The sequence below is a fragment of the Dendrobates tinctorius genome, unplaced genomic scaffold, assembly GCF_039654945.1.
Source record: "Dendrobates tinctorius isolate UK_male_01 unplaced genomic scaffold, ASM3965494v1 ptg000016l, whole genome shotgun sequence".
NCBI lineage: Eukaryota > Metazoa > Chordata > Amphibia > Anura > Dendrobatidae > Dendrobates > Dendrobates tinctorius.
The window spans coordinates 16,341,076-16,364,784 of NW_027361684.1; the positions used below are offsets into that span (position 1 = coordinate 16,341,076).

The following is a 23,709-nucleotide window of genomic DNA, read 5'->3' on the forward strand; positions in this document are numbered from 1 at the left end:
GGTCAGATCTCGGCGGGCACGCTGCGCATGCGCCCGCCATTTTCTTCCCAGAAGAAGGTGCCAAAGGACGGGGGACAGAGCCAGAGGGTCCAGAGACACCGGAGGTACCGGGCAGAATACTCGGGGGACCCCATTTCTCTCTCCTCTGGTATGCTAGATCATATCAGAGGAGAGAGAAATAAATGGGAAATCAGACTTTTTTTTTCTCCGCAACACTGGGGACGGTAAGACCAACCTGAATCCTGTTAGCTGTGACCCTGGAGATTTTCCGACACTGGGTTACGCTATACCCTTATTTCTGAGCGCTGTTAAAAAGCGGCGCTGAGGAATAAGTACCCTTAGCTGCTACCGTTAAAAGGCATATATCAGTGTTCATTAAGGGGTTAAAGAGAAATTACTATTTGCTGCTCCCCACGCCCACAGTCCCGCCCACCTTTATGCACTGAAGCCAGCGCAGAGAGGGAGAGACTATAGATGTGGAGAGTAGTGAATATTCATTCTTTTTAGTAGTGAGCACACGTGATCGCCCAACAGCTGCAGGAAGTTGGCAGCTGAGGCTAACAGTTTGCCTGCTATTAAAGAGAATGAATATTCACTGTTCCACATAGCCATAGTTCCGGGTGTGGGAAGCATGGAGTATTCTGGCATCATGGTTTATTTTATGTTTTTCTGATGGGGGCTATGCACACAGAGATGGGGATGGAGGCCATGCATACCAGGATAACGATGGGGGCCATGCATACCAGGATGGGGATGTGGGGGCCATGTATACCAGGATGGGGATGTGGGGGCCATGTATACAAGGATAGGGATGAGAAGCCATGCATACAAGGATAGGGGTGAGAAGCCATGCATACCAAGATAGGGATGAGGGGACCATGTATACCAGAATGAGATGAGGGGACCATGTATACCTGAATGGGGATGAAGGGACCATGTATACCAGGATGGGGATGAGGGGGCCATGTATATTCCAGGATGAGGGATATTAGTACAGAATTGACCACATTTTTTGCTTCAATTCTTTTTTTCTTCCTCTAAAACCTAGGTGCGTCTTAGGCTACTTTCACATTTCCGGCTTTTAGAATCCGGCGCCCTGCGGCGAAAATTTCCCAAACCGGATCCGGCGATATGTGGTGCCGGATCCGGCTTTTTCCCCATTTGGGATACATTGTTGCTGGATTACGCCACATTAGTACGTGGCGCGTCCGGGTTTTCCCGGATCCGGCGCAAAGTGACGATACGGCGTTCTGGTGTCACCGTTTTCTCCCGGATCCGGTATTGCGGCTTTTCGCCACACACCGCCGGATCCAAAAGCCGGAAATGTGAAAGTAGCCTTAGGGTCCCGGTCCGGTGCATCTTATAGTCCAAAAAAAATACGATAGGTGGAAAACCAAAAGATGGCCAACCTTCTACCCACAACAGTGCCCTAACAGGAACTAGTAACTGGCCCAGGATCAGGACATGCTGCAGTCCAGTGTAGTATTAATGCTGACTTGTAAGTGCCTTTGTTTTTGATGATTACACTGTGAAAGAAGCATTGGGCCGTAAAATTAATATCTGACAAATGAAATGGTGACAAGTCTCTTTGTTGTGGATTTAGATGCATTTTAATAGACTTTTACTGACCACAAATGATACAGGCAGTGAAATGGACTTTTGACGCCAATGTAACTTTACATTTGCCTTGCAGATTAACACTTCTCCATTCCTGTCTTACCTGTCTCACATCCATTTAGTAAAAACATCTTCTGAAACAGTCTAATCTTCTGATTTGCTATTTCCTATCCATATTCATACCAAAACTAATGGCATCTCTGCAGGACAGGTTGTTTGAGAAAGAGTGTCTCATACATTTTCAATTCAAATTTCCTTTATAAATCAAATCTCAGAATGTCACAACAGGGATTTTTCGGATTCTCCATCGGATAGTCAGACCAAGTAATACTGTCCTGCTAGCGAGCAAAAGAAGATAAAATAGCAGAAATGACTTAAGGTAATGTCACACTTAGCGATGCACCAGCGATCCCGACCAGCGATATGACGCTAAGTGGTCGCTAGTGAGCCCTGCAGGAAGCTGACGACGAGAAAAGGTCCAGGACGTTATCGCGCGATCAGCGATAACCAGCGGGGGAGCGGTCGGAGGTAAGTATCAGACATAGCGATATCGCTAGCAATATCGCTATAACGTCACAAAAACCAGTGATGTTATAGCGATATTGCTAGCGATCTCGCTTAGTGTGACAGGCCCTTTACACTCTACAGGCAGATCAGTAAATAAAAGATCTGCCGGCAGCTGGATGTAGAACAGGAGCAAATCTGCAGTACCCAAATGCTCTGTAGTACCCGCCTGCTCTTCAGTACCCGGCTGCTCTGCAGTACTCGGCAGCTCAGCAACACCCAGCTGTTTGCAGTACCTGGTTGTGCTCTAGTAGGCAACTTTTCTGCAGTACACAGCTGCTCTGTTCTACTGCTCTCTAGTAGCCGGATGCTGTGCAGTCCTCGGCTCTTTTGCTGTATCGGCTGTTCTCCAGTAATTGCCTCTTCTGCAGTACCCAGCTGTTCCCCAGTACCGGGCTGCTCAGCAATACGGCAGCATCTGCCACTATATTGAAAGGAGCAGCATATTACAGTGTTTATATCAGGCCGCCGTCGGAGCTTATAACAGCTGATTGGTGAGGGTCCCAGGTGTCAGGAAAATGGCTGCCAGAAGCAGCGCATGCGCATATTGAAATCTCGGCAATCTCGGGAGACCGGTACCGAGATTGCAATCTGCGCATGTGCCTCCATACAGCCATTTTCCCATAGGCTATTTTCCCGAAGGCCACCGCATCGCAGCAGTGGATGTGCGGGGGGCTCCGGGCTTTCCCAAAATGTCAGCAGAGCCCCAGCACCACTAAGCACCGATGAAGCTGAAGCTCCAGCATGGGATGGGATTTCTCAGAGGCCACCGCTTCACAGCAATGGATGTATGGTGGCTCCGGGCTTTCAGAAAATGTCGGCGGAGCCGCCACACCACAAGCACCGCAGAACCTGCCGCACCAGTCTGGGATGGGAGTCATCTCATCGCCGGACCACCGAACACCCCCTGTAACCACACTCCACCAGCGCTGCTATTTCCCCCGGTAAGCTGAATTCGGACTGTAAGACCGACCCCTAATTGACGCATTAATTTTTTTCCTATTTTCCTTCTGAAAATTTGGGGCGCGTCTTATGGTCCGGTGCGTCTTTATAGTCGAAAAATACAGTACATACTTTTTATATTTTTCAGCTAGCTGATGCTTACTATATATATATATATATATATATATATATATATATATATATATATATATTTACAAATTATTTGTGTCATGATCCAGGACGGGGTTTTGTCTTTGACCCGTCCTGGTGAGACAGAGGTTAATTGTTTCTGCCTCTCTCTGGCAGAGGGCGGCTATTTAGCTGCCATTCGACCTAGGTCTGGTGTCAGTTATACTCCTGCCCTCGGCTGAGTTAGTTGACCCCTTGCGTACGTGTGCCTTGCCTGATCTCTTGTTGCTTGTTTGGTTTTGACCCGGTCCGTCTCTTTGTTGTGAGTTTGTCTGCTGTTTGGGTACTGTGTATTTGCCCGTTCTGGTTTACTGATTTCTTGCTACGTCCTGACTATCCGTTCTTTCTCATCCTTTGACCCCGGCCTGATCTGTTTACGTCTGTCTATGCCCCTTGGTAACGTCCCATAGTTACCCTTCTAGGAGTTTTCCTACAGCTCCTAGCTCTCTGGAGCTTAGGCCACGGCCACAGCAGTCACGTGCTTCAGGTCCTGTTGGTCTGAAGCACGCATCTTCACTGCTGCTTCTGCTCCATAGGTAGTATCTCTGAGCACGGTCTGTCTTACTCAGGACACATGCACGGGCTCAGTGAGCAAGAGCAGTGCGGTGTCCATGACAATTTGTCCTAGTTGTTGGGCTGTATAGTCATGTTGCACTTGCGCTTTATTTAAAATTAACTTAATTATTCCCCCTGGTCTACTACCATATCCATTCTTTCATAGACTTTTATTGGTGCACCCATCCATTGTATTTCATACTCACCCTTTTTGTTTTCCTTGTTTGGATCTCTTTTTATTCCATGTCTTTTGATGGTTTTTCAAAAAAGATTTATTATATTTTATTTATTCTCTGTCTGGCATTTTTTTCTTTCCTCCTTTTTTCTCTAAATCAATGCCTTACGACAGTATACTTTGCTGTTTGCCTGCTTTATATGTATCCTGAACCCAAACCAGGTATCTTGAAATTGTACCCAAGGATGACCCAGACTTGACCAAGTCCACAATTCTCTTCCTGATATCTTGGCTGATTTCTTTAGACTTTCCCATGATGATACACAAAGAAACAGTGTGTTTCAGGTGTGCATTAAAATACATCCACAGGCGTGTCTCTAATTAACTGAGATGTTGCCAAAACACGTGACATCATCATATGGGCAGTCCAAATTGTTTAAAGGCACAGTAATCTTAGTTTATGCAAACATTTGACTTTGCAGTAAGTACTAAAAATGTCTTAAAACATTTTATTTCTCTCATTATTCTGGCATTTGGCAAATATTAATAATTATGGTAATCCTAATTGACTGAAAATGGGAAAGGTTTATTCTGATTTAATGTTAGATTGTTAGGGACGGCGGGACGCACTAAATATTAAATAATAGAAAGTGTGTTCGCCGCCCGGGGTCCACCGTGCAGTAGGTGTTAAAACCGCTGCTAGACAATGACAGACGCACTATATGGCGGTATAATGCGCATGGGATCAACGTCACCCGATGTGCGCAGAGCGGACTCTGTTAACTCACAGAGGCGCTGTAACATAAACATAAACGCTGTAACATAAACATAAACACCGAGCCTGTTAGACTCACAGGTCTCAGCGAAATTACACGCATCAGGTCACAGGACAGGGTCCAAGACGGGACGGTGTCCGTCTAGACCTACCGTGCGTGCGGCGTCGCTACTGCGGACGCCGGTAAGTGCTGCTGAATGCAGCGCGGCGGCAGACACAGCCGCTATGCGATAGTGCCGTGAGAGACGTGACACCACCGGACGCTAGTGTAGAGGTGCGGTGTGCACAGTGGCCTAAGGTTTGCCACTGACTGGCGCTGACTCTTTCAATGGTTCCCTATCCACATGCGTAATATCAGAGGGAGGGGAATCTTAATAAGTCAGTCACCAGAATCATACATCCATCACCATTCACACATCTAGCAAGAAGAGTCTATACTAGCGCATGGCCGAGCGGCCATGCGGGCCTTTTATAGCCGTGCGCTGCCGGGACCTTCCAGATCTCTGAGATGGACCAATCAGATCAGGAGAAGGACCTGAGCACGTGACTCCCGATCTCCAATGGGAGATCGTCTCGTGAGCATGCCCAGTAGCGGGACGAGAGGACTTGGCCTCTGGAGTGGATTGCTGTAGGACAGCCTGCACTGCTATTGCTGACCCAGAGGTGGCAGCAACAACCAGCCCTACGGAGCTGGTCTGAGCAGATTGCTGTGCAGGCTCCTGAGCGGTCGATGGAGAATGGGAGACCACTGGATGCAAGGCTCTGGATTCCCGCTGTGCAGCTGCAGGAACCCGACGCCTAACATTATCCCCCCCCCCTAGGCCGCCCCCCCCCCGAGCCTCGCTACGCTCAAAGGTCGCGATCAGGAGTGGAGCATGGATGTTCTCCACTGGCTCTCAGGTCCGGGCCTCTGGACCATGACCCTTCCAGTCCACCAATCCTGCGTCCCACAATGGCGTTAAACTCATCCGAAGACAAGTCTGATGACCCGGAAAATGACTCGGAGAACCGGGCTATGTGAACAGGTTTGAGAAGGGACACGTGGAAGACGTCAGAGATGGCTAAATGTGGTGGAAGAGCCAGGCGGTAGACCACCGAGCTGATTCGCTCGAGAACCTTAAAAGGTCCGATGTATCGCGGTGCGAACTTCGTGGACTCGGCCCGCAGCTTGATATTTTGAGCAGAGAGCCACACCAAGTCGCCGGGGGGAAAAGGTTGGAGCAGGGCGCCGATATGTGTCGGCGGACGCCCTCATTCTTTCTTTAGAGGCTCGAATAGCATCCTGGGTGCAATCCCAAATGTCGTGAGCCTCCACTGCCCAGTCTGCCACCCTGGAATCAGTGGAGGACACTGGCAACGGGACAGGGACGCGCAGATGCTGGCTGTAATTAAGAAGGAATGGCATCTGACCAGTGGAATCAGCCACTGCATTATTCAGGGCAAAGCCCATGGTAGTAAGGATGCCCAGTTATCCTGCCTGGCAGAGACAAAATGTTGCAGGTACGTGACCAGAGTTTGGTTGGCTCTCTCAACCAACCCGTTCGTCTCGAGATGATAAGCGGAGGACAGATTTAGCTCAATACTGAGTAGACTGCAGAGCTCCATCCAAAACCGAGACGCGAATTGGGGACCTCGGTCACTAACAATTTTGTCCGGCATGCCATGCAAACAGAATACATGTTTTATGAACAGTGTGGCAAGACCACGAGCGGAAGGCAGCCGCGCGACTGGCACCAGATGCACCATTTTAGAAAAATGGTCGGTGACCACCCAGATGACCGTACTGCCACCAGACTTGGGCAGGCCAACCACAAAATCCATGCCAACCATCTCCCAAGGTCTGTCTGCCACCGGCAGAGGTACAGTAACCCAGCCGGCCTCTGTCTAGAGGACCTGTTCTGCGCACACGAGACCCATGCCTGTATGTATTCCTTCGTGTCCCGGGCCATGTGCGGCCACCAATAAGACCTTGCCAGGAGTTCTGTGGTCCGCTTATTGCCGAAGTGACCACCCACCCTGGACGCGTGTGCCCACGCGAGAACCTCTGGCCGTAGCTGAAGAGGGACAAAGGTCTTGCCCGGTGGCACTGACTCGAGAGCAACTGGGGCCAAGGTCCTTAAACTCTCAGTAGGGAGAATTAGCCGAGGCTCAGCCTCCTCTTCCTCCGCTGAAACCACCGAGCGAGAGAAAGCATCCGCACGGATGTTCTTCTCTCCAGACAGATAGTGCAAGGTGAAGCGGAAGCGGGAGAAGGGCGACCACCTAGCTTGACTAGAGTTCAAGCGTGGGCCGTTTGTAAATAGACCAGGTTTTTATGGTCCGTATACACCTGGAAGGGAAACCGGGCTCCCTCCAGGAGATGTCTCCACTCGGAAAAGGCCAACTTCATTGTTAGCAGCTCCCTGTCCCCGATGGAGTAGTTCTTCTCCGCCGGTGAGAAGGTCTTTGAGAAGAAAAAGCAGGGATGCTTCCAACCTTGAGCATCCTTCTGAAAAAGGACTGCTCCTGCACCGACCGAAGAAGCATCCACCTCTAGGATAAAAGGCTTATCCACATCGGGACGGTGTAAGAAGGGAGCGCCGGCAAAATGGGTCTTCAGAGACGAGAAGGCCTTGGAGACCTGTTCTGACCAAGCCTTGGGATTAGCTCCTTTCTTAGTAAGGGCAAACAGAGGGGCTACCAGTGTGGAGAAGTGGGGAATGAACTGGCGGTAATAGTTGACAAACCCCAAAAAGCGCTGCACTGCTTTGAGTGAATGGGGCTCCTGCCAGTCCATTACCGCTTGCAATTTGGCAGGATCCATAGCCAACCCCTGGGCCAAGATGATGTAGCCCAGGAACGGCAAGGACTCCTGCTCAAACTGGCACTAAGTTCTCCAGCTTGGCGAAGAGAGAATTCGCCCGCAGACGGTTGAAGACCCTGCAGACGTCTCTCCGGTGGGAGGTCAAATCTGGCGAAAAGATGAGGATGTCATCCAGAAAGACCACCACCGAGGTAGAGAGCATATGGCAGAAGACGTCGTTAACAAAATCCTGGAAGACAGCAGGCGCATTACAGAGGCCGAAGGGCATGACCAAATATCCATAGTGGCCATCCCTGGTATTTATAAAGGCTGTTTTCCACTCGTCTCCTTCGCGAATGCGGATCACGTTGTACGCCCCCCGTAGATCTAATTTTGTAAAGATCCGGGCCCCTCGCAACCTGTCTTCTGCACGAAGAAGAACCCTGCACCAGCCGGCGACACCGACTTTCTGATAAAACCTCTTGCCAGGTTCTCCCGGATATATTGAGACATAGCCTCCGTCTCGGGGAGTGATAGCGGATACACGCAGCCTTTAGGAGGTTCCGTGCCTGGCAATAAATCTATTGGACAATCGTAAGGACGGTGTGGAGGAATCGTCTCCGCGGGCACTTCAGTGGAGGCTACCTGAACACTGCCCCTCAGACACCTTCCCTCACAGTCCTTGCTCCAACCCAGTATATTCCCCGAAGCCCAATCAATATGAGGGGAATGGCAACGGAGCCAGGGAACTCCGAGAAGCACCTGGTCAATGCCTTCTGGCAAAATGACCAGGGACAAAATCTCACGGTGGGATGGTGAGATTGAGAGCCCGAGTGGTGCTGTCTGGTGGGTAACCTGAGATGGTAAAGGTGCACCATTAACCACCCTGATGGTCAAGGGTTGGGGCAGTAACACCAGTGGAATAGCATGCTTTTGGGCGAAGGACGAAGACATAAAGTTCCCTTCTGCCCCGGAATCCACGGTGACCTCTGCCTCCCAGGTGGAAGCTCCGCTATCTAAGGTCCCACGGAATACCGGTTTGGGAGAGAAAGGTTTCATATCTGATAGACCCCCACCTACGACCACTGGACGTGATCGTTTTTTCAACCGCAGTGAACACGTGTTAGCCGAGTGACCAAACTGCCGGCACTGGTAACAACATGCGGAGCTTCGCACCGGACGCGGCTTGGAACCGGCGCGAGACACCTCCATAGGTTAAGAAGGTATCAGCTCCTGAGCGGGAAATTTTAGCGGCTTGGAGAAGGTGGGAGCCAACATAACCCTTCGCCTGGATTGCGCGCGCTCCGTAAACCGGAGATCAATGCGGGTGGAAATGGCAATCAACTCCTCCAGAGTTGTGGGGACTTCTCTGGTTGCTAGAGCTTCCTTGACATGCTCCGCTAACCCTCTCCAAAACACAGGGACAAGTGTCTTATCAGGCCACTCCAGCTCGGAAGCCAATGTCCGGAATCGGACAGCGTAAAGGCTGACCAAGAGGGACCACTGTGTTAGGGCTAATAGTTGGAGAGAGGTGTCGTGAGTGACACGTGGTCCCAAAAAGACCTGCTTAATGGATGTGAGAAACTGAGCGGCGCTCAGAACCACGGGGTCATCACGCTCCCACAATGGCGTAGCCCACTCTAACGCCCTGCCCGACAGGAGAGAGACAATAAACCCCACCTTAGCCCTCTCTGTAGAGAACTGTGCGGCCAGTAGCTCAAGCTGAATAGAGCACTGGCTCACGAATCCCCTACAGGTGGCGCTGACAGCCGAAAACTTGTCGGGCAGTGGGAGGCGGGATAATGTCAGTGCCGGTGTGAGCGTGGGCATACGTGAGACAGCCTCTGTGACTGCCTGAACAGCGGCCGCAGTAGCATTCGCAGTTGAGGTAGGACTCTTGAGAGCCGCCAACCTGCCCTCCAGCTGCCGAATGTACTGCTGCAGCTGCTGTTGGTCTGCCATTACTAGCCAGACCCTGGCGCTAGTATAATGCTAGGGATGGCGGAACGCACTAAATATTAAATAAAAGAAAGTGCGTTCGCCGCCCGGGGTCCACCGTGCAGTAGGTGTTAAAACCGCTGCGACAATGGCAGACGCGCTATATGGCGGTATAATGCGCACGGGTTCAACGTCACCCGATGTGCGCAGAGCGGACTTTGTTAACTCACAGAGGCGCTGTAACATAAACATAAACACCGAGCCTGTTAGACTCACAGGTCTCAGCGAAATTACACGCACGGTATTAGGTCACAGGACAGGGTCCAAGACAGTGGACGGTGTCCGTCTAGACCTACTGTGCGTGCGGCGTCGCTACGGCGGACGCCGGTATGTGCTGCTGAATGCAGCACGGTGGCAGACACAGCCGCTATGCGATAGTGCCGTGAGAGACGTGACACCACCGGACGCTAGTGTAGAGGTGCGGTGTGCACAGTGGCCTAAGGTTTGCCACTGACTGGCGCTGACTCTTTCAATGGTTCCCTATCCACATGCGTAATATCAGAGGGAGGGGAATCTTAATAAGTCAGTCACCAGAATCATACATCCATCACCATTCACACATCTAGCAAGAAGAATCTATATTAGCGCATGGCCGAGCGGCCATGCGGGCCTTTTATAGCCGTGCGCTGCCGGGACCTTCCAGATCTCTGAGATGGACCGATCAGATCAGGAGAAGGACCTGAGCACGTGACTCCCGATCTCCAATGGGAGATCGTCTCGTGAGCATGCCCAGTAGCGGGACGAGAGGACTTAGCCTCTGGGGTGGCTTGCTGTAGGACAGCCTGCGCTGCTATTGCTGACCCAGAGGTGGCAGCAACAACTAGTCCTACGGAGCTGGTCTGAGCAGAGCGTCTGGGACGCCGAGATTGCTGTGCAGGCTCCTGAGCGGTCGGTGGAGAATGGGAGACCACTCAATGCAAGGCTCTGGATTCCCGCTGTGCAGCTGCAGGAACCCGATGCCTAACACAGATATTGAGAAAAACATGGATATGTGTCTTTTTATAAAATGTTTATAAACTTCTGGTTTCAACTGTAAATGTGTGAGTGAGCCCACTCCTTTGGAGAAAATCGACCCCACACCTGACCAGTCTTAAGATGCTTTACTATCAACATAACATAGGAATAAAGGTAGCGCTCATCTTTTATTCTCCGGAAAATCAAATTTCCATAAGTCTCAAACAGTTTGAAGGGGGCTTAATCAAAGAAAATAACTTTACCACAGTCCTCTGTAGTCCAAATCCCTGTACTTCCTGCAGAAGTCAGCCTGTCCTTGATGTTTTTCTTGGGAGAGAAATGGCATCTTTGCTGCTCTTCTTGACCCGAGACCAGCGTCTAAAAGCCATTGCCTCAATGTGTATGCAGATGACGGACACCTGCCTGATGCCACTACTGAGCAAGCTCTGTACTGATGCAGAACCAGTCCATAGCTGAAACTTCTTTAGTAGATGGCACTGGCACTTGCTGGACTTTTTTGGGATACCATGTAAGCCTTCTTTCTATGAACCGCTTTCTATGAAGCTCATGAGGATCCAATAAATGGTTGGTTTAAAGACAAAGGATATCTTTTTTGGTCCATACCGCGATCCATAGCGGCTGCAGCCCAGCACATCACGTGCCTCTGACGTCACGCAGGTCCTGTGCTGATGAGCACAGCGTGACAGTCGGGCACAGCGTTCAGCACGCGCAACTTTTTTTCAGCCTGCATATAGCGCTTGCTGCCGCCGGCCGGGGCAGCACCGCTACCGTGACTATTGCAAGCGATAAAGAGAAAGGAATCATTTGGTTATTTAATAGAGGAGCGATATCGATACTAAAAGGACCTGTGGAACCTGTAACTTGGAATCAGCGGCGGCTTCATTCAAGTCTGTAGCCACCCACTTCACTTGTGGCAGCCTCAACCCTTACTACTGGAGGAGGTAACTTTGATCCATGTGCAATATCTGTTACTGGGCACCTTGATTCCAGACTGAGTTCATTCCTGTTTTTTTGTTGTAGTTTAACCCCTACTGCAATAGGAGACAAGATCTATGTGCAATATCTGTTACTGGGCACCTTGATTCCAGACTGAGTTCATTCCTTTTTTTTTTTTGTGTGTGTGTGTGTGTGGTAGTTTAACCCCTACTGCAATAGGAGACAAGATCCAAAGGGATTTATATGACTAGTTTTGTGCTAACTATACTGTTTGTCCTAATTTGGTTATTCATTACTGGTTTATATATTTGTTTTTCCATTTTATTTATGTTACGGTGACTCCAAGCGCAATAGTAATATTTTTTAGTTCTAAAGACAATCCTACTAGCAGCAATGTCCTTGCCTGTAAACCCCTTTGATGCAGAGCAACTGCTTGTGTTTCCATGTAGGTAACCATGGTTAACAAAAGAAGACAATGATTAAAAGCACCAGCCCCCATTTAAAGTAAGTAGTCTATCAGCATGACAAAGTGATATCATCTGCTTCGTCCCCATTAACACTTTCTCCTGAGCAAAAGAGAACATCACTGAAATGATGTATGTAGGTCATTTTGTGGCAGGGTTGAAATTCAGTAGAAACTGAGTTTTTGTGATTAAGCTAATTTTCACACCAAGGAATGACATTGCAATTTATCTAATCACTCTTCATAACAATCTAACGTTAAGGCCATTAAGATAACTGAAGAAGCAAACTTTGCAAACACCAAAATGTCAAAAGGTTTGGCCAATACTGTACTTATATCTATCAATGACAAAGCAAATGTTCTTGTTTTCTTATGTGTTTAATCTAATGAAATTATTCGATAGAGTCTATATAAATAAAATTCACTGAACAAAATCACAAAAGTTCTAGTAATTCCTTCAGTTTAATAGCTTGTGATTAGACATGAGAGAATCAATTTGTGGTACTCAGGCCCAAATTTTAGGTCAGTGGTACCTGGTGGCTGGATGGAAGGACTGCAAATCTCTTGCCTTCCGGCATCCCCGGCGAGGCTTTTCATTAGCCAGGGCTGGCGCTATTGCACAGATGAAGTTGCGACAGCCCTGACAAATGAAATGCCATGCCTGAAAGTAGGAGGTTCGCAGGCGTCCCCTCTAGCCGCCAATTACCTGGATGCTGGATGGGAATATTGAAAATCGATCTGCTCATCTCTTCATGTGACCCTATGAGATTAGGGATTTGTTATTAACATGCAGTAGTCAACATGTGTACAACCATTCACAATTTGGTGTTTCAATTCTAAATGTTAAAGTTTTTTTTTATCATTCATCTTATGAACTGCAAGCCAGAAAATCCATTGGCAAGCTTAGTAATGTATTGCATGTAAATGTAGCAATATGTACGGTAACTGTGCCGTTATCATTTGCCTAAACAAGCTGTCATTGTGAATGAGCTCCAAGAGAAGCATTTTTTATTAATTAGTTGTTTCTAGTTTGCAAACGTTCCTGTCCATGTTTTGCAATCTGTAGCATATGCCGTTATTTTGGCAATATGGTGCCTGCCAAGCAAGTAGGCAGAAATACAGCATTTAGCCTTTGACTAAATTAAGAAATGTGCCTCAACTAGAGAATAGGGCACAGATGTATTTATATGGGATCATACTAGAGTTGGTGCAAATTGACTTGTAGGACCCATACCATGGGCCACACCCATCACTCTGTGGCAGTTGGATGGGAGCCCTGGGAATCGCCTCTTACCCGATGGCATCTGGGTCTCTCCTTTTGATTAGCTGGTCTAGCTTAACATCATCATTGCAGCATTATACACATGTAACATCACGCCAGGTCAGCTAATCAAAAGAAGAGCTGTGGATGCCTTCACCGAAGAGGTGGTTATCAGTGCTCCGACCCAGTGGCCACAGATTACCGACATGGCCGATGGTCCAGGTCCTGCAAATCGATTTTCATCAACTCTAGTTCTTACCTTGGTAATAAGGTACCACATGAGGGAACATCATAGAAGTAAATGGAGTTGCTATTACTTAGGTCACTAAAATTCACTTATCCAGCTTTTATTCTCTTAACCAAGCACTCTCGCTTATACTCCCCGGCTTCTCTATCAGGGTGGTCCAGCTTTCGAGACCTGTAGCGTCTCCATTTTTCGGGAGCTGGGGCTGGGTGAGGGCTTATTTTATGTTCGCCGATCTGACATTTTTATTGATACCATTTTGATGTGTATACGACCATGTGATCGCCCGTTATTGCATTTTATTGCAACGTTGCAGCGACCAAAAAAACGCAATTCTGGCGTTTCGATTTTTTTTCTCGGTACGCCGTTTACCGATTGGATTAATTCTTTTCATATATTGATCGGGCGATTCTGAACGCGGCGATACCAAATATGTGTATGTTGCATTATTTTTTTTTATTATTTTATTTTGAATGGGGGGTGATTTGAACTTTTATATAATTTTTATTTTAAAACATTTTTTATCTACTTTTTACTTGCTTCAATAGTCTCCTTGGGAGACAAGAAGCTGCGATCATCTGATCACTTGCACTACATAGAGCAGAGCTGAAGCCCTACTCTATGTAGCAGGAATCCTCACTTGCTATGACAACCACAGGGGTCTCCTGCTCACCACGGGCCATGCCAACCCATTGGCGACCCACGGTCATGTGACACAGGCGCCGATAGCAGGAGGTAATGACACGCTTCCTGCGTGTGCATGTTAAGTGCCGCTGACAGAGTTTGACAGCGGCATTTAACATGTTAACAGCTACGGGAAGATCGCGATTCCACCTGCGGCTGTTAGGGGCACATGACAGCTGATCAGATCAGCTGTCAGGTGCCGGAAAAGGTGCGGGCTCATCGCTGGAACCCACACCAAACAGGGGGAGGCATCCAATGTCGGATATGTCCGTTCGTCATTGGATGTTAAGAGGTTAAAGTGGATGCTGGAAATAGATCACCATTAAGTGACTTTTCATGTCTTTAGCTCATTCAACAGCATAATAAAGTTAATACACCTTACCTGAGTGACATCATTAAAATTGGCATGTCCTAAGCAACCATTGCTCCCGCTGCCAAATGTCATGATGATACCTCTGTCTGGAAAAAAAGATGAAAGCATGAATGAAAACAATCATTTACATTTTATTTTCTCATTTCTATTCTCAAAAATGAATGACAAACTCTGTATTTGGCAGAATTCAAATATTTTGTATATCATGGTCTGAGTGTGGTCCTCGATTTCGGTACTGAACGGGAGTCTCCTGAACCAAACTCAACAGCCTCATAGGCATATAATACGCTGAAGAGTTCGGGTCAGAAGACCTGCGATCAGCCCTGACGTCGTGGTCCAGACTTGTGTGATATGGACGTCTGAATTCTGCATAATATCTATGAAGACCATTAGAAATGATATATCTTGGAGGAAGCAAATGCGATACATCACATATATTTTTCTATCACACCTGTCAAACAGGCAGTAAACAGGTCGCCACAGGACACATGCTTTATGGTGACTCCAGACTGGCCCTCCAGGAAGCGTGAAATGAATTGAGGCTGTGCATGCTCCATAGAGCCGGGGAGGGAAGGCGCTCCAGCACCTATTGGAGGGGCCTAAAAGGATAATGAAGTAAGATCTGTTGATAAATGAAATGTAAGTTGTAAAAACATAAAGGACATACGACGGTACAGAAACAGAAACCAATTAGTAAGATTATTTAGTCTTCTGCAAAGTCAATTGTCTGCAGGTAGGCTGGATTATAAAGGTAGTACAATAACTGCTCTGTAATTGCTGCTGGAGGGGGGTCTCAAGGTCTATATTCCGATGATGAATCTCACAACATTCATATGAGGGCAATAGTTATATAATGTGCATTATTACAACAACGTGCTAAGTGCAGCACTCATTAACACTTCTGTGCGGCATTAACCACGGTGTAATCTCCTATCAGTAATAAGAAACATAGATAAAAGAAGAGATTACCCTGGAATGTATTTGTAGACAGTCCAGTTAATGGGGGACAATTCCTACTTTCTCTATAAGGCCGGGGTCACACTGGCGAGGAATACGGGAGAGTGAGAGGCGCAAAAAGCACGCATTACACACGGACAAATGATTCTCTATGGGGTCACTCGCACCAGCCGTATATTTCTCATCCGTATTCTACGCTCCGTGCCACTCACAGCATGCTGCGATTGTCAGCGTACTACGGCCGTAATACGCCAATGCAAGTCTATGGGTGCGCAAAAAATACGGATTACACACGGACCACACATGTGACTTGCGAGAAATACGCACCCGGTGTCTTTTAGCAAAGCCGGCAATTCAGTGCGCTATACAGTAAACTCACACTGACAGGTTTAATAAAGAAACGAAAGAATAGATATAGACACATAGAATACATATATATGCATTCTATGTGTCTATATCTATTCTTTCATTTCTTTATTAAAACTGTCATAGGGCTCCATTATATGTCCATTTTGCAAGCCTGCGAGAAAATCTCACCATACGGATTACATACGGATGCTGACATGCGCAAAATACGCGACCACACCTTGATTACGGATGACATACGGAGCACTGTTTAGGGGTCTGTCATCCGTATTACGCATGTAAAATACTGACCGTATTTTGCGCAGGTTAGGCCTGTTTCACACTTCCGTTTTTGTGTCCGCCAAACGGATCCGTTTCCGTTTTTTTGACGGAAACGGATGCCAACGGATCCGTTTTTTAAAAAACTGATCCGTTTTTTTGACGGATCCGCGGTAACCGTAATGGAAGTCTATGGGACAAAAAAAATGGATCCTGCAAAAAATGGCGGATCCGTTTTTTTACGGAAAACAACGGATTTTGACGGATTTGAAAAAACGGAAGTGTGAAACAGGCCTTAGTGTGACTCCAGCCTAAGGAGTAGTCACCATCTCAGCCATGGCATTAAATATATGGCCATGCCCATTTTTAGGATTATCATGGCACTCGATGAATCTGAAATTAAATCCCTTCTTTTACTGTTCTCCATAACTATGTATGCTCAATATGCCATGTTATTACTATATGATGGACATGTCTCTTGCATGTACCGTGGGTCAGAGTTCATGATGCTCACCTCCCACATGATAATCCTCCCAGATTTGGTGACTCCGGCTTTCTGTGTTCTGCCCGCTGACACCTGGACCACCTCTGTATTCAGCATCGGCAGGCGAAGCGGAGTGGTGATCCCACTACCCCAAGTGTAGACAGAGGACAGAGGGGGAGGAATACCTGGCTTTGCAGGAGAATACCCCACACGGCCACCTGTTCAGAAGAAATCAACACAAACATGACAATTGACTTCAAATATTCTGCTACGGCACAACAAGTCCTGGCAAAGCCCGGTAATAATGGGAAATAATGGAATGTGCTGCACAGATCTGCCTTTGGCTCAGTAATAGGCACCTGTCATGTTAAATAAATGAGCGGCCAATCTGTAGCAACGTTTCATTAGTCCACAGAGACAACGTATAGGATGTTCACAGGAATGACAAATGAAATCTAAGTAGCTTCCAGGAAATAATACATAAATTCAGAATCAGAAGAATACTACAAAGAAACAAGCAGGGGCTGGTAAAAGACTGAATTATTGGTGCCCAGATGGTCATATTCTACAGCTGAGACCGCGTATAACATGTATAAATCACCACCTGTAGTGCTGAGAATCATTCTCCACCTCAGACAGATTGCGTGTAGACGTCATGTAGAAAATTAATTTTTACAATAATTATTATCTCTCAGTAAATTTACAAGGTGTCATTCTGGCAAAACTCCATATGTAAATACCTTTAGTGCGACTTATTGGAAGCAGCAATCCTAAAAGTCAATATCAATCCTTTAACAAGCCTTGCCAAATGACCTAAGACAAACATCAACCCCGAATCTGAATTTGCAGACACGTGTTTCAGGATGTTTCCCCTCCTCAGTGCAAAGCATGACATCTGATTTGGTTGTATGAGAGACCTCTGACTGAGGCATGTGTCTGAAAATTGAGATTCTGGTTTGGATTTTATCCTAAGTCATGTGGAAAGGCTCGTTAAAGGGTCAATATTGACTTTTAGTTGCTACTTACAATAGGTGGCACTAGAGTTCAAGTTCTCTTCCTCTTTGAAAAGGCAATTTACATATTTAATTTCCTAGAAGAGTCTTGCACGACCTATAAGCCTTCCTACCCTGGCATGCCACTCTCCACAAGGAGAACCGTTACCCTTTAGTCCACAGTCAGAGGCCTCTCGCGTAGCTAAATCAGATCTCATACTTTGCACTGAGGAGGGGAAACACCCCAAAATACGTCTAAGGCTGTGTGCTCATGATGCGATTTTTAAGCGTTTTTGCCGCGATTTTCGGTGCGAGAACGCTGCGAAAACTTTTAAAAATCGTGTACAGAACGCCCCCCATGCATTCCTATGGCATTCCGCACATGCTGTGCTAATGCTGCGCTTTTTTCCGCGGCGGAATCGCAGCATGCTCATTCTTTTGTGCGGAATCGCAAAGAATTGCTGCGATTCCGCACCCATAGGAATGCATGATAATCGCTTACTTCCCGCATGTGGCTATGCCCACCATGCGCGAAGTTAAGCGTCTCATGTGTGGTTGGTACCCACGGTGTGGAGGAGAGGAGACTGTCCTCCAGGCCCTGGGTACCATACCCCTGTAAAAAAAAAGAATAAAAAATAAAAAATCGGGGTATATTTACCTTCCGACGTCCCGCGCTGCCTTCCCGGGCCACAGCGTTCCCAGTAATGCCTTGCGGCAAGGTCCTGTGATGACGTAGTCTCGTGAGATCGCTATAGCAACGCGAGACCAACGTCATCACAGGTCTCGCAAGACATCGCTGGGAACGGGAGCGTCGCTGAGACTGCGCGGGACGTCGGAAGGTAAATATACCCCGATTTTTTATTTTTTAATTATTTTTTACATTGTTTCTTTTACTATTGAGGCCGCATAGGCAGCCTCAATAGTAAAAACCTGGTCACACTTGTCAAACACTATGTTTGACGAGTGTGACCAACCCGTCAATCACTTTCCAAGCGATGCTTCAAATCGCTTGGAAAGTGCTTGAGAAAATCGCGGTAAAATCGCGCGGAAAAAAACATGCGATTTCTGGGAAGGAGTTCGGTTTTCAGTGTCTGGATTTAAACGCAACGTGGTCCCATAGCCTTAAAGTTATGATTCTGATTTCCCTTTTATCCCAAGTCATGTGGCAAGGCCCGTTAAAGAGCTGAAATTGACTTTTACGATTGGTTCTTCAAGAGTTCAAGTCCTCTTCCTCTATGAAGAAAAAATTAGCTTACTTGATTTCCCAGAATAGCATTGCATGGTCTATAAGTATCGTTAAAAACACTTTAGAAAAGACCCTCCACTATATACAAAAAACTTTAATTAATCAATATTATTTAAAAAGGGGGGCTTGTAAGCAGAGTAAATAGGATAGTGATGTTGACCCTAATAAAGGTCTAACGGTTTCCCTACCTTACTGTAATTCTGCTGTTTTTTGGGTTTTGTTGTTACAGTATATATTGTATGGTAAAAATGATCTGTCAATATAATTCTCCAAAGTCAATACAATTACTTTCAATGCCAAACTTGTATGTACATTTTTTTTTAATTAAATGGTGAAAAAAAATTTGGGGAAAAAAAAATTCTATGATGGTAGTGTAACTCAGTTAGTATCTGCTGGGAAAGATGTAGGTTCAGCTCCTGAGCTTGCATCAATGATAGGGACCCAACATAAAATGTATATAGTATATCATATGTCAGGGAGAAGTTAAACTAGTCATAAGCTGGTTCATGTGGTTGGTAGATGACAAATAGTAGTCTTTATTACAATGTCTTTTTTAGGATCTACACCATATAATGCCAACACAGAAATGCCATCTCCTTTATTACCTTCTGGGAAGAACCCTCAACGCTCACTCTGTTCTGTCTACCAAGAATCTGTAGAACAGTAGAGCTGTCCGCATGACATTTTACACCAGATGACAAACCCATCTACACATCATTTCGAAGTAACATTTGTAAGAAATGAAATATAATACAGATCAAGCTTGGAAATCCTCACCACGGGATCTGGCGCTGGGGATCCGGCCAGCTGGCCGTCCACGAGTTACCGCAGGCATTGACGCCAGAGGCTTCTCCACTCTACAGAGAAAAAAGGTTCATTCATTCAAATTAAAGACGTTATAAAGCGAAACCCCTTCACACTCCATAATGAATAGTTATTCAGTTCTTCAGAAATTGGATGTCTGGGCATTAGTTTGGTAGCACCGGCCACTGAGGGAGGCCCAGACTCCCCACCTATATTTAAAATAAAAGGTGAACATTGACACACCATGCCAGCACAATTCCATCACCTAAAAGGGAGCAAGACATGTGTCACTATACAGCTCTGCAACAAGAATATAGGGATATTCCTGTATGGGTAAGTAATGACATAAGGCTAGGATGATGACTGAGAATCCCACCTCTAGGACACCCACACACCAACAACTGTGAGAATAAAGAGGCTGCGGCGCTGCTAGTGTAACCAGCTCTGTTTTTTCTCTGTTCAAGATAAACCAGAGTGATGCAGCCCTATGTGAGTGAATGGAGTCGGCTGCGGTTCATGTACAAAGAATTATCCAGGGCAGGAAAAAAAAATATGAAGAGGCGTCACGAAGCTAAAGCAGCCCCTTCATCCTCAGGTTTGGCGGGGTCCTAGAGGTCAGACCCTAAGTGATTATTAAGTGATGGCGCATCCTAGTGGTATGTCATGACTTACTAAGATGAAAACACCTCTTCGATAAAGTCCATTTCAGGAGGTTGTGCAGAAATTCTCTTCCATCCGATATCGGGTGCAGAGGGATGCAACTGGGCGCTGGGAAGGGACCTTCTGACGCTCAACGAGCACCAGCAACATATCCCATTAATTAGAATAACACCTGTGCATGCACCAGATTGGGGAGGTATGCATGACTGCACAACCCCGTTAAGTATAGAATTAATTTCATAATCATTATTGATGGCTGACATCTAAAACTGTCACTGTCAGTAGGTTCATGATTTACCTTTCTTGTGAATTAGGCCAGGTTCATACTGCGTTAAAGCAGCCCGTTCAACGCATAGCGTTGACGGGCTGCATTAACGCTATAGCATAACACGGTCGCGTTATACTATACCGCTAGCGTAGATGCTTCATCTGCGCTAGCGGTGACGGACCCTCGGACGCTGCAGCCCGATTATGGCATGTGTTGGCGATGCGCCCGATAATGGGGGTTAATGGCAGCGTTAACAGATTGCGTTACACCACGTTATGCAGCGGTGTAATGCAATCTGTTAAACGGACTGCCTTAACGCAGTGTGACCCCAGACTCAGCTTGTTCATTTGATTGCAGTTCCTATGGGGGGTACCTCTATCTTCCCAGATGAATGAAGTGACTGTGCACCTCCTGCAGACCCACAGAGAATGAATAAGCACTGTCCGCTCATGTGCACAGCCCCTCCATTCAGAGGACAGAAGTCCCACTTTTCTGTGATCATGGAGGTCTCAGCAGTTGGATCCAACTGTTCTAAAAGTTTCAGTAACCTCTTTCTACCAGGATACATCTTATTCCTTAAATTATGTGATTTTCTGATTTTCTTTCTTTAAAACATCTATTATGCAGAGCGGGTACTACAGTTATAATGACAATCTCTGCACAGTGCTGCAGGCTATGATATAACTATCTAGAAGGAAAAGAACCATAATGGGTAAATTTTGTGATCTCACAATCCGTGAATGTGGGATGCTGATGGGTGACATATTTGTGGAGTAAAGGCAATATCGCTGTGACTGTGTTAGGTAGGTGGTACAGGTGGGGTAAGACGCGGTGTCATGAATTCGGCAGGCACAGTTTACAGAACATAATGTCAGCTATGAGATTGCAGAATCACGTAATGAATGCAGGGTGTATGAGTAAAAGTCATTTCACATGAATCATAGAAAAGTAAGGTTATGTAACCAGGTGCAGGATTTCTTACCGGCAATTATCATCACAGCAAGTCTTAATAGACGTGACATATAAAGATGGGAAACACCACCTACACATCCCACTCCCCACACCAATACACACTAAACTGTGGGAGGATGCAATCAGTCATAGCCAGATGACAACTAGTGTTACTTCTATAGATGCAGAACTATAGAATGTATTCCAACAAAAAAAAATTTAACCCTGTTATTCTCTGATGAGGTGTAGGTCCTGCAGCAGTCAGGACTGCAGCCTTTTGCTACTGACCATATTTCAATGGAGTGCATAAAGCGATCGCATGAGAAAAACCATCCCCTGCTAGGCTGGGTGCAGACAGCAATAGATTCTCTCATCCAAGAGAATCAGACGATTATGCAAATTACACTGTGATCAGAGTATGGTCATAGCGTGGTCAGGGAGTGATCAGAGTGTGATCAGAGCGTGGTCAGAAGGCGGTCCGATTCTCTCAGATGAAGATGGAGAAAAAAAAATGTGTCCATCTTCTGCATTCGCTGCGGAAATCGAACTGCACTCAGATTTCATCCAAGTGCGGTCTGATTTTTCTTACAGGCCCAATAACTTGCATGGCAGAGTGCGATCTGAATAATCTGAATATCAGTTCAAACTCTGGCATGCAGCGATCTTTTTTCCTCTGGTATGTGCACTGCCACATACACTAACATTCGTCAGATATTTTGTCGATTCACACTTTGATAAATAATACGATTACCTGCATGAGCCCATAGTCAGAGCAGAAAAGTGCATGTATCTGATTTTGTCAGGACCAGCCAACAACAATTTATATGGAGCGTTCCTTTAGCGCCCTTTATGGTAAATGCCAGAATTAAGAATGATAAGACATTAACAGGATTACCAAGAAGGGAGGAGGTGTTGTATTGTATGTTAGGAAAACGTATATCTCTACAGAGATCCAAGCTTCAGAGACTGGTAGCTCTGAAGAACAGTTTGGGTAAGAATTCAAGGAGAGAAGAAGAGAATGGACATTATTGTAGGTGTTTATTATAGGCCACCTGGACAAACTGAAGATATGGATGAACTCTTTTTTACATCAGATGTCTCAAAAAAGTAGAACATAGTTATCATGGGAGATTTTAACTATCCAAATAATTGTTGGGAATCTCTCTCAGACAAAAGTAATGGGTCCAGAAAATTCTTATCTCTTGCTGACAACTTTATCTTTCAAAAGGTAGAAGAGAGAACAAGAGGATCTGCAATCTTGGACCTAATTCTTACCAACAGGGAGGTGTCATGATCCAGGTTGGATATGAAAGGTTTTGAACAAGTAACCTTTTTTTTCCTTTGAGCTGGTTGCTTAGAGTTGGTTTTGCCCTCGGTGGCCATTAGGGTTATTACACAGTGGTGTCTTTTATTCGTTTGCCCCCGGTGGTGGTGAGCGTTATTGTACGGGAATCTCTAACAGGTGAGACTCTGGCTCCTAACTATAGAGGTGTATCAGGTGTTCTCACTCACTGTTCGTGATATTGGTGTTTTCCAACCATCCTTGGTGAAGGAAGGAGCTAGAGAGAGTTCCTGGCAGCTCAGTCAGATTCCTGGAGTGGCAGCTATGGTGTCAGCGAGGAGTTCTGGCACAGCTTGGAGGAGTGGCAGCTATGGTGTCAGCGAGGAGTTCTTGTAAAGCATGGTGGAGTGGCAGCTATGGTGTCAGCGAGGAGTTCTTGCAAGGCTTGGTGGAGTGGCAGCTATGGTGTCAGCGAGGAGTTCTTGCAAAGCTTGGTGGTGTGGCAGCTATGGTGAAAGCTGCACTCAGATGCTGGACTCTGCTGCTGGAAGAGAGCTGCACTCAGATGCTGGACTCTGTTGCTGGAAAGCTGCACTCAGGTGCTGGACTCTGTTGCTGGAAAGCTGCACTCGGATGCTGGACTCTGTTGCTGTAAAGCTGCACTCAGATGCGGGACTCTGTTGCTGGAAAGCTGCACTCAGGTGTTGGATCCGGTTGGAGGAAAAGATGCACTCAGGTGTCGGACTCTGTTGCTTGGAGCATTAGCAACAGAGCAAAGCTAAGTGGTGTTTCCCCGTTTTTCACTTTCCTCAATGTGTGTTTTAGTGCAGTGGTGGGATTAGTTTCTGCACCATCCACTTCACTAGTAAGGGATTGATTCAGGGCGAGCTAGGGATTTCAGGTATCCT

At 46.6% G+C, this 23,709-nt stretch overlaps 1 protein-coding gene across 4 annotated transcripts in view; it reads right to left on the reverse strand.

Moving 5' to 3' along the window:
* Window positions 1-23,709, reverse strand: part of NEK8 (NIMA related kinase 8) — an 85,855-nt gene that overhangs the window by 22,722 nt on the left and 39,424 nt on the right. For all 4 annotated transcript variants that reach the window (XM_073565511.1, XM_073565508.1, XM_073565510.1 and 1 more), the window contains 4 exons: window positions 19,614-19,693; window positions 16,629-16,816; window positions 14,985-15,132; window positions 14,543-14,619 (listed from right to left, as the gene is read on the reverse strand). In XM_073565511.1, coding sequence (XP_073421612.1) covers window positions 14,543-14,619; window positions 14,985-15,132; window positions 16,629-16,816; window positions 19,614-19,693 — 493 coding nt within the window. The remainder of the gene's footprint in view (window positions 1-14,542; window positions 14,620-14,984; window positions 15,133-16,628; window positions 16,817-19,613; window positions 19,694-23,709) is intronic.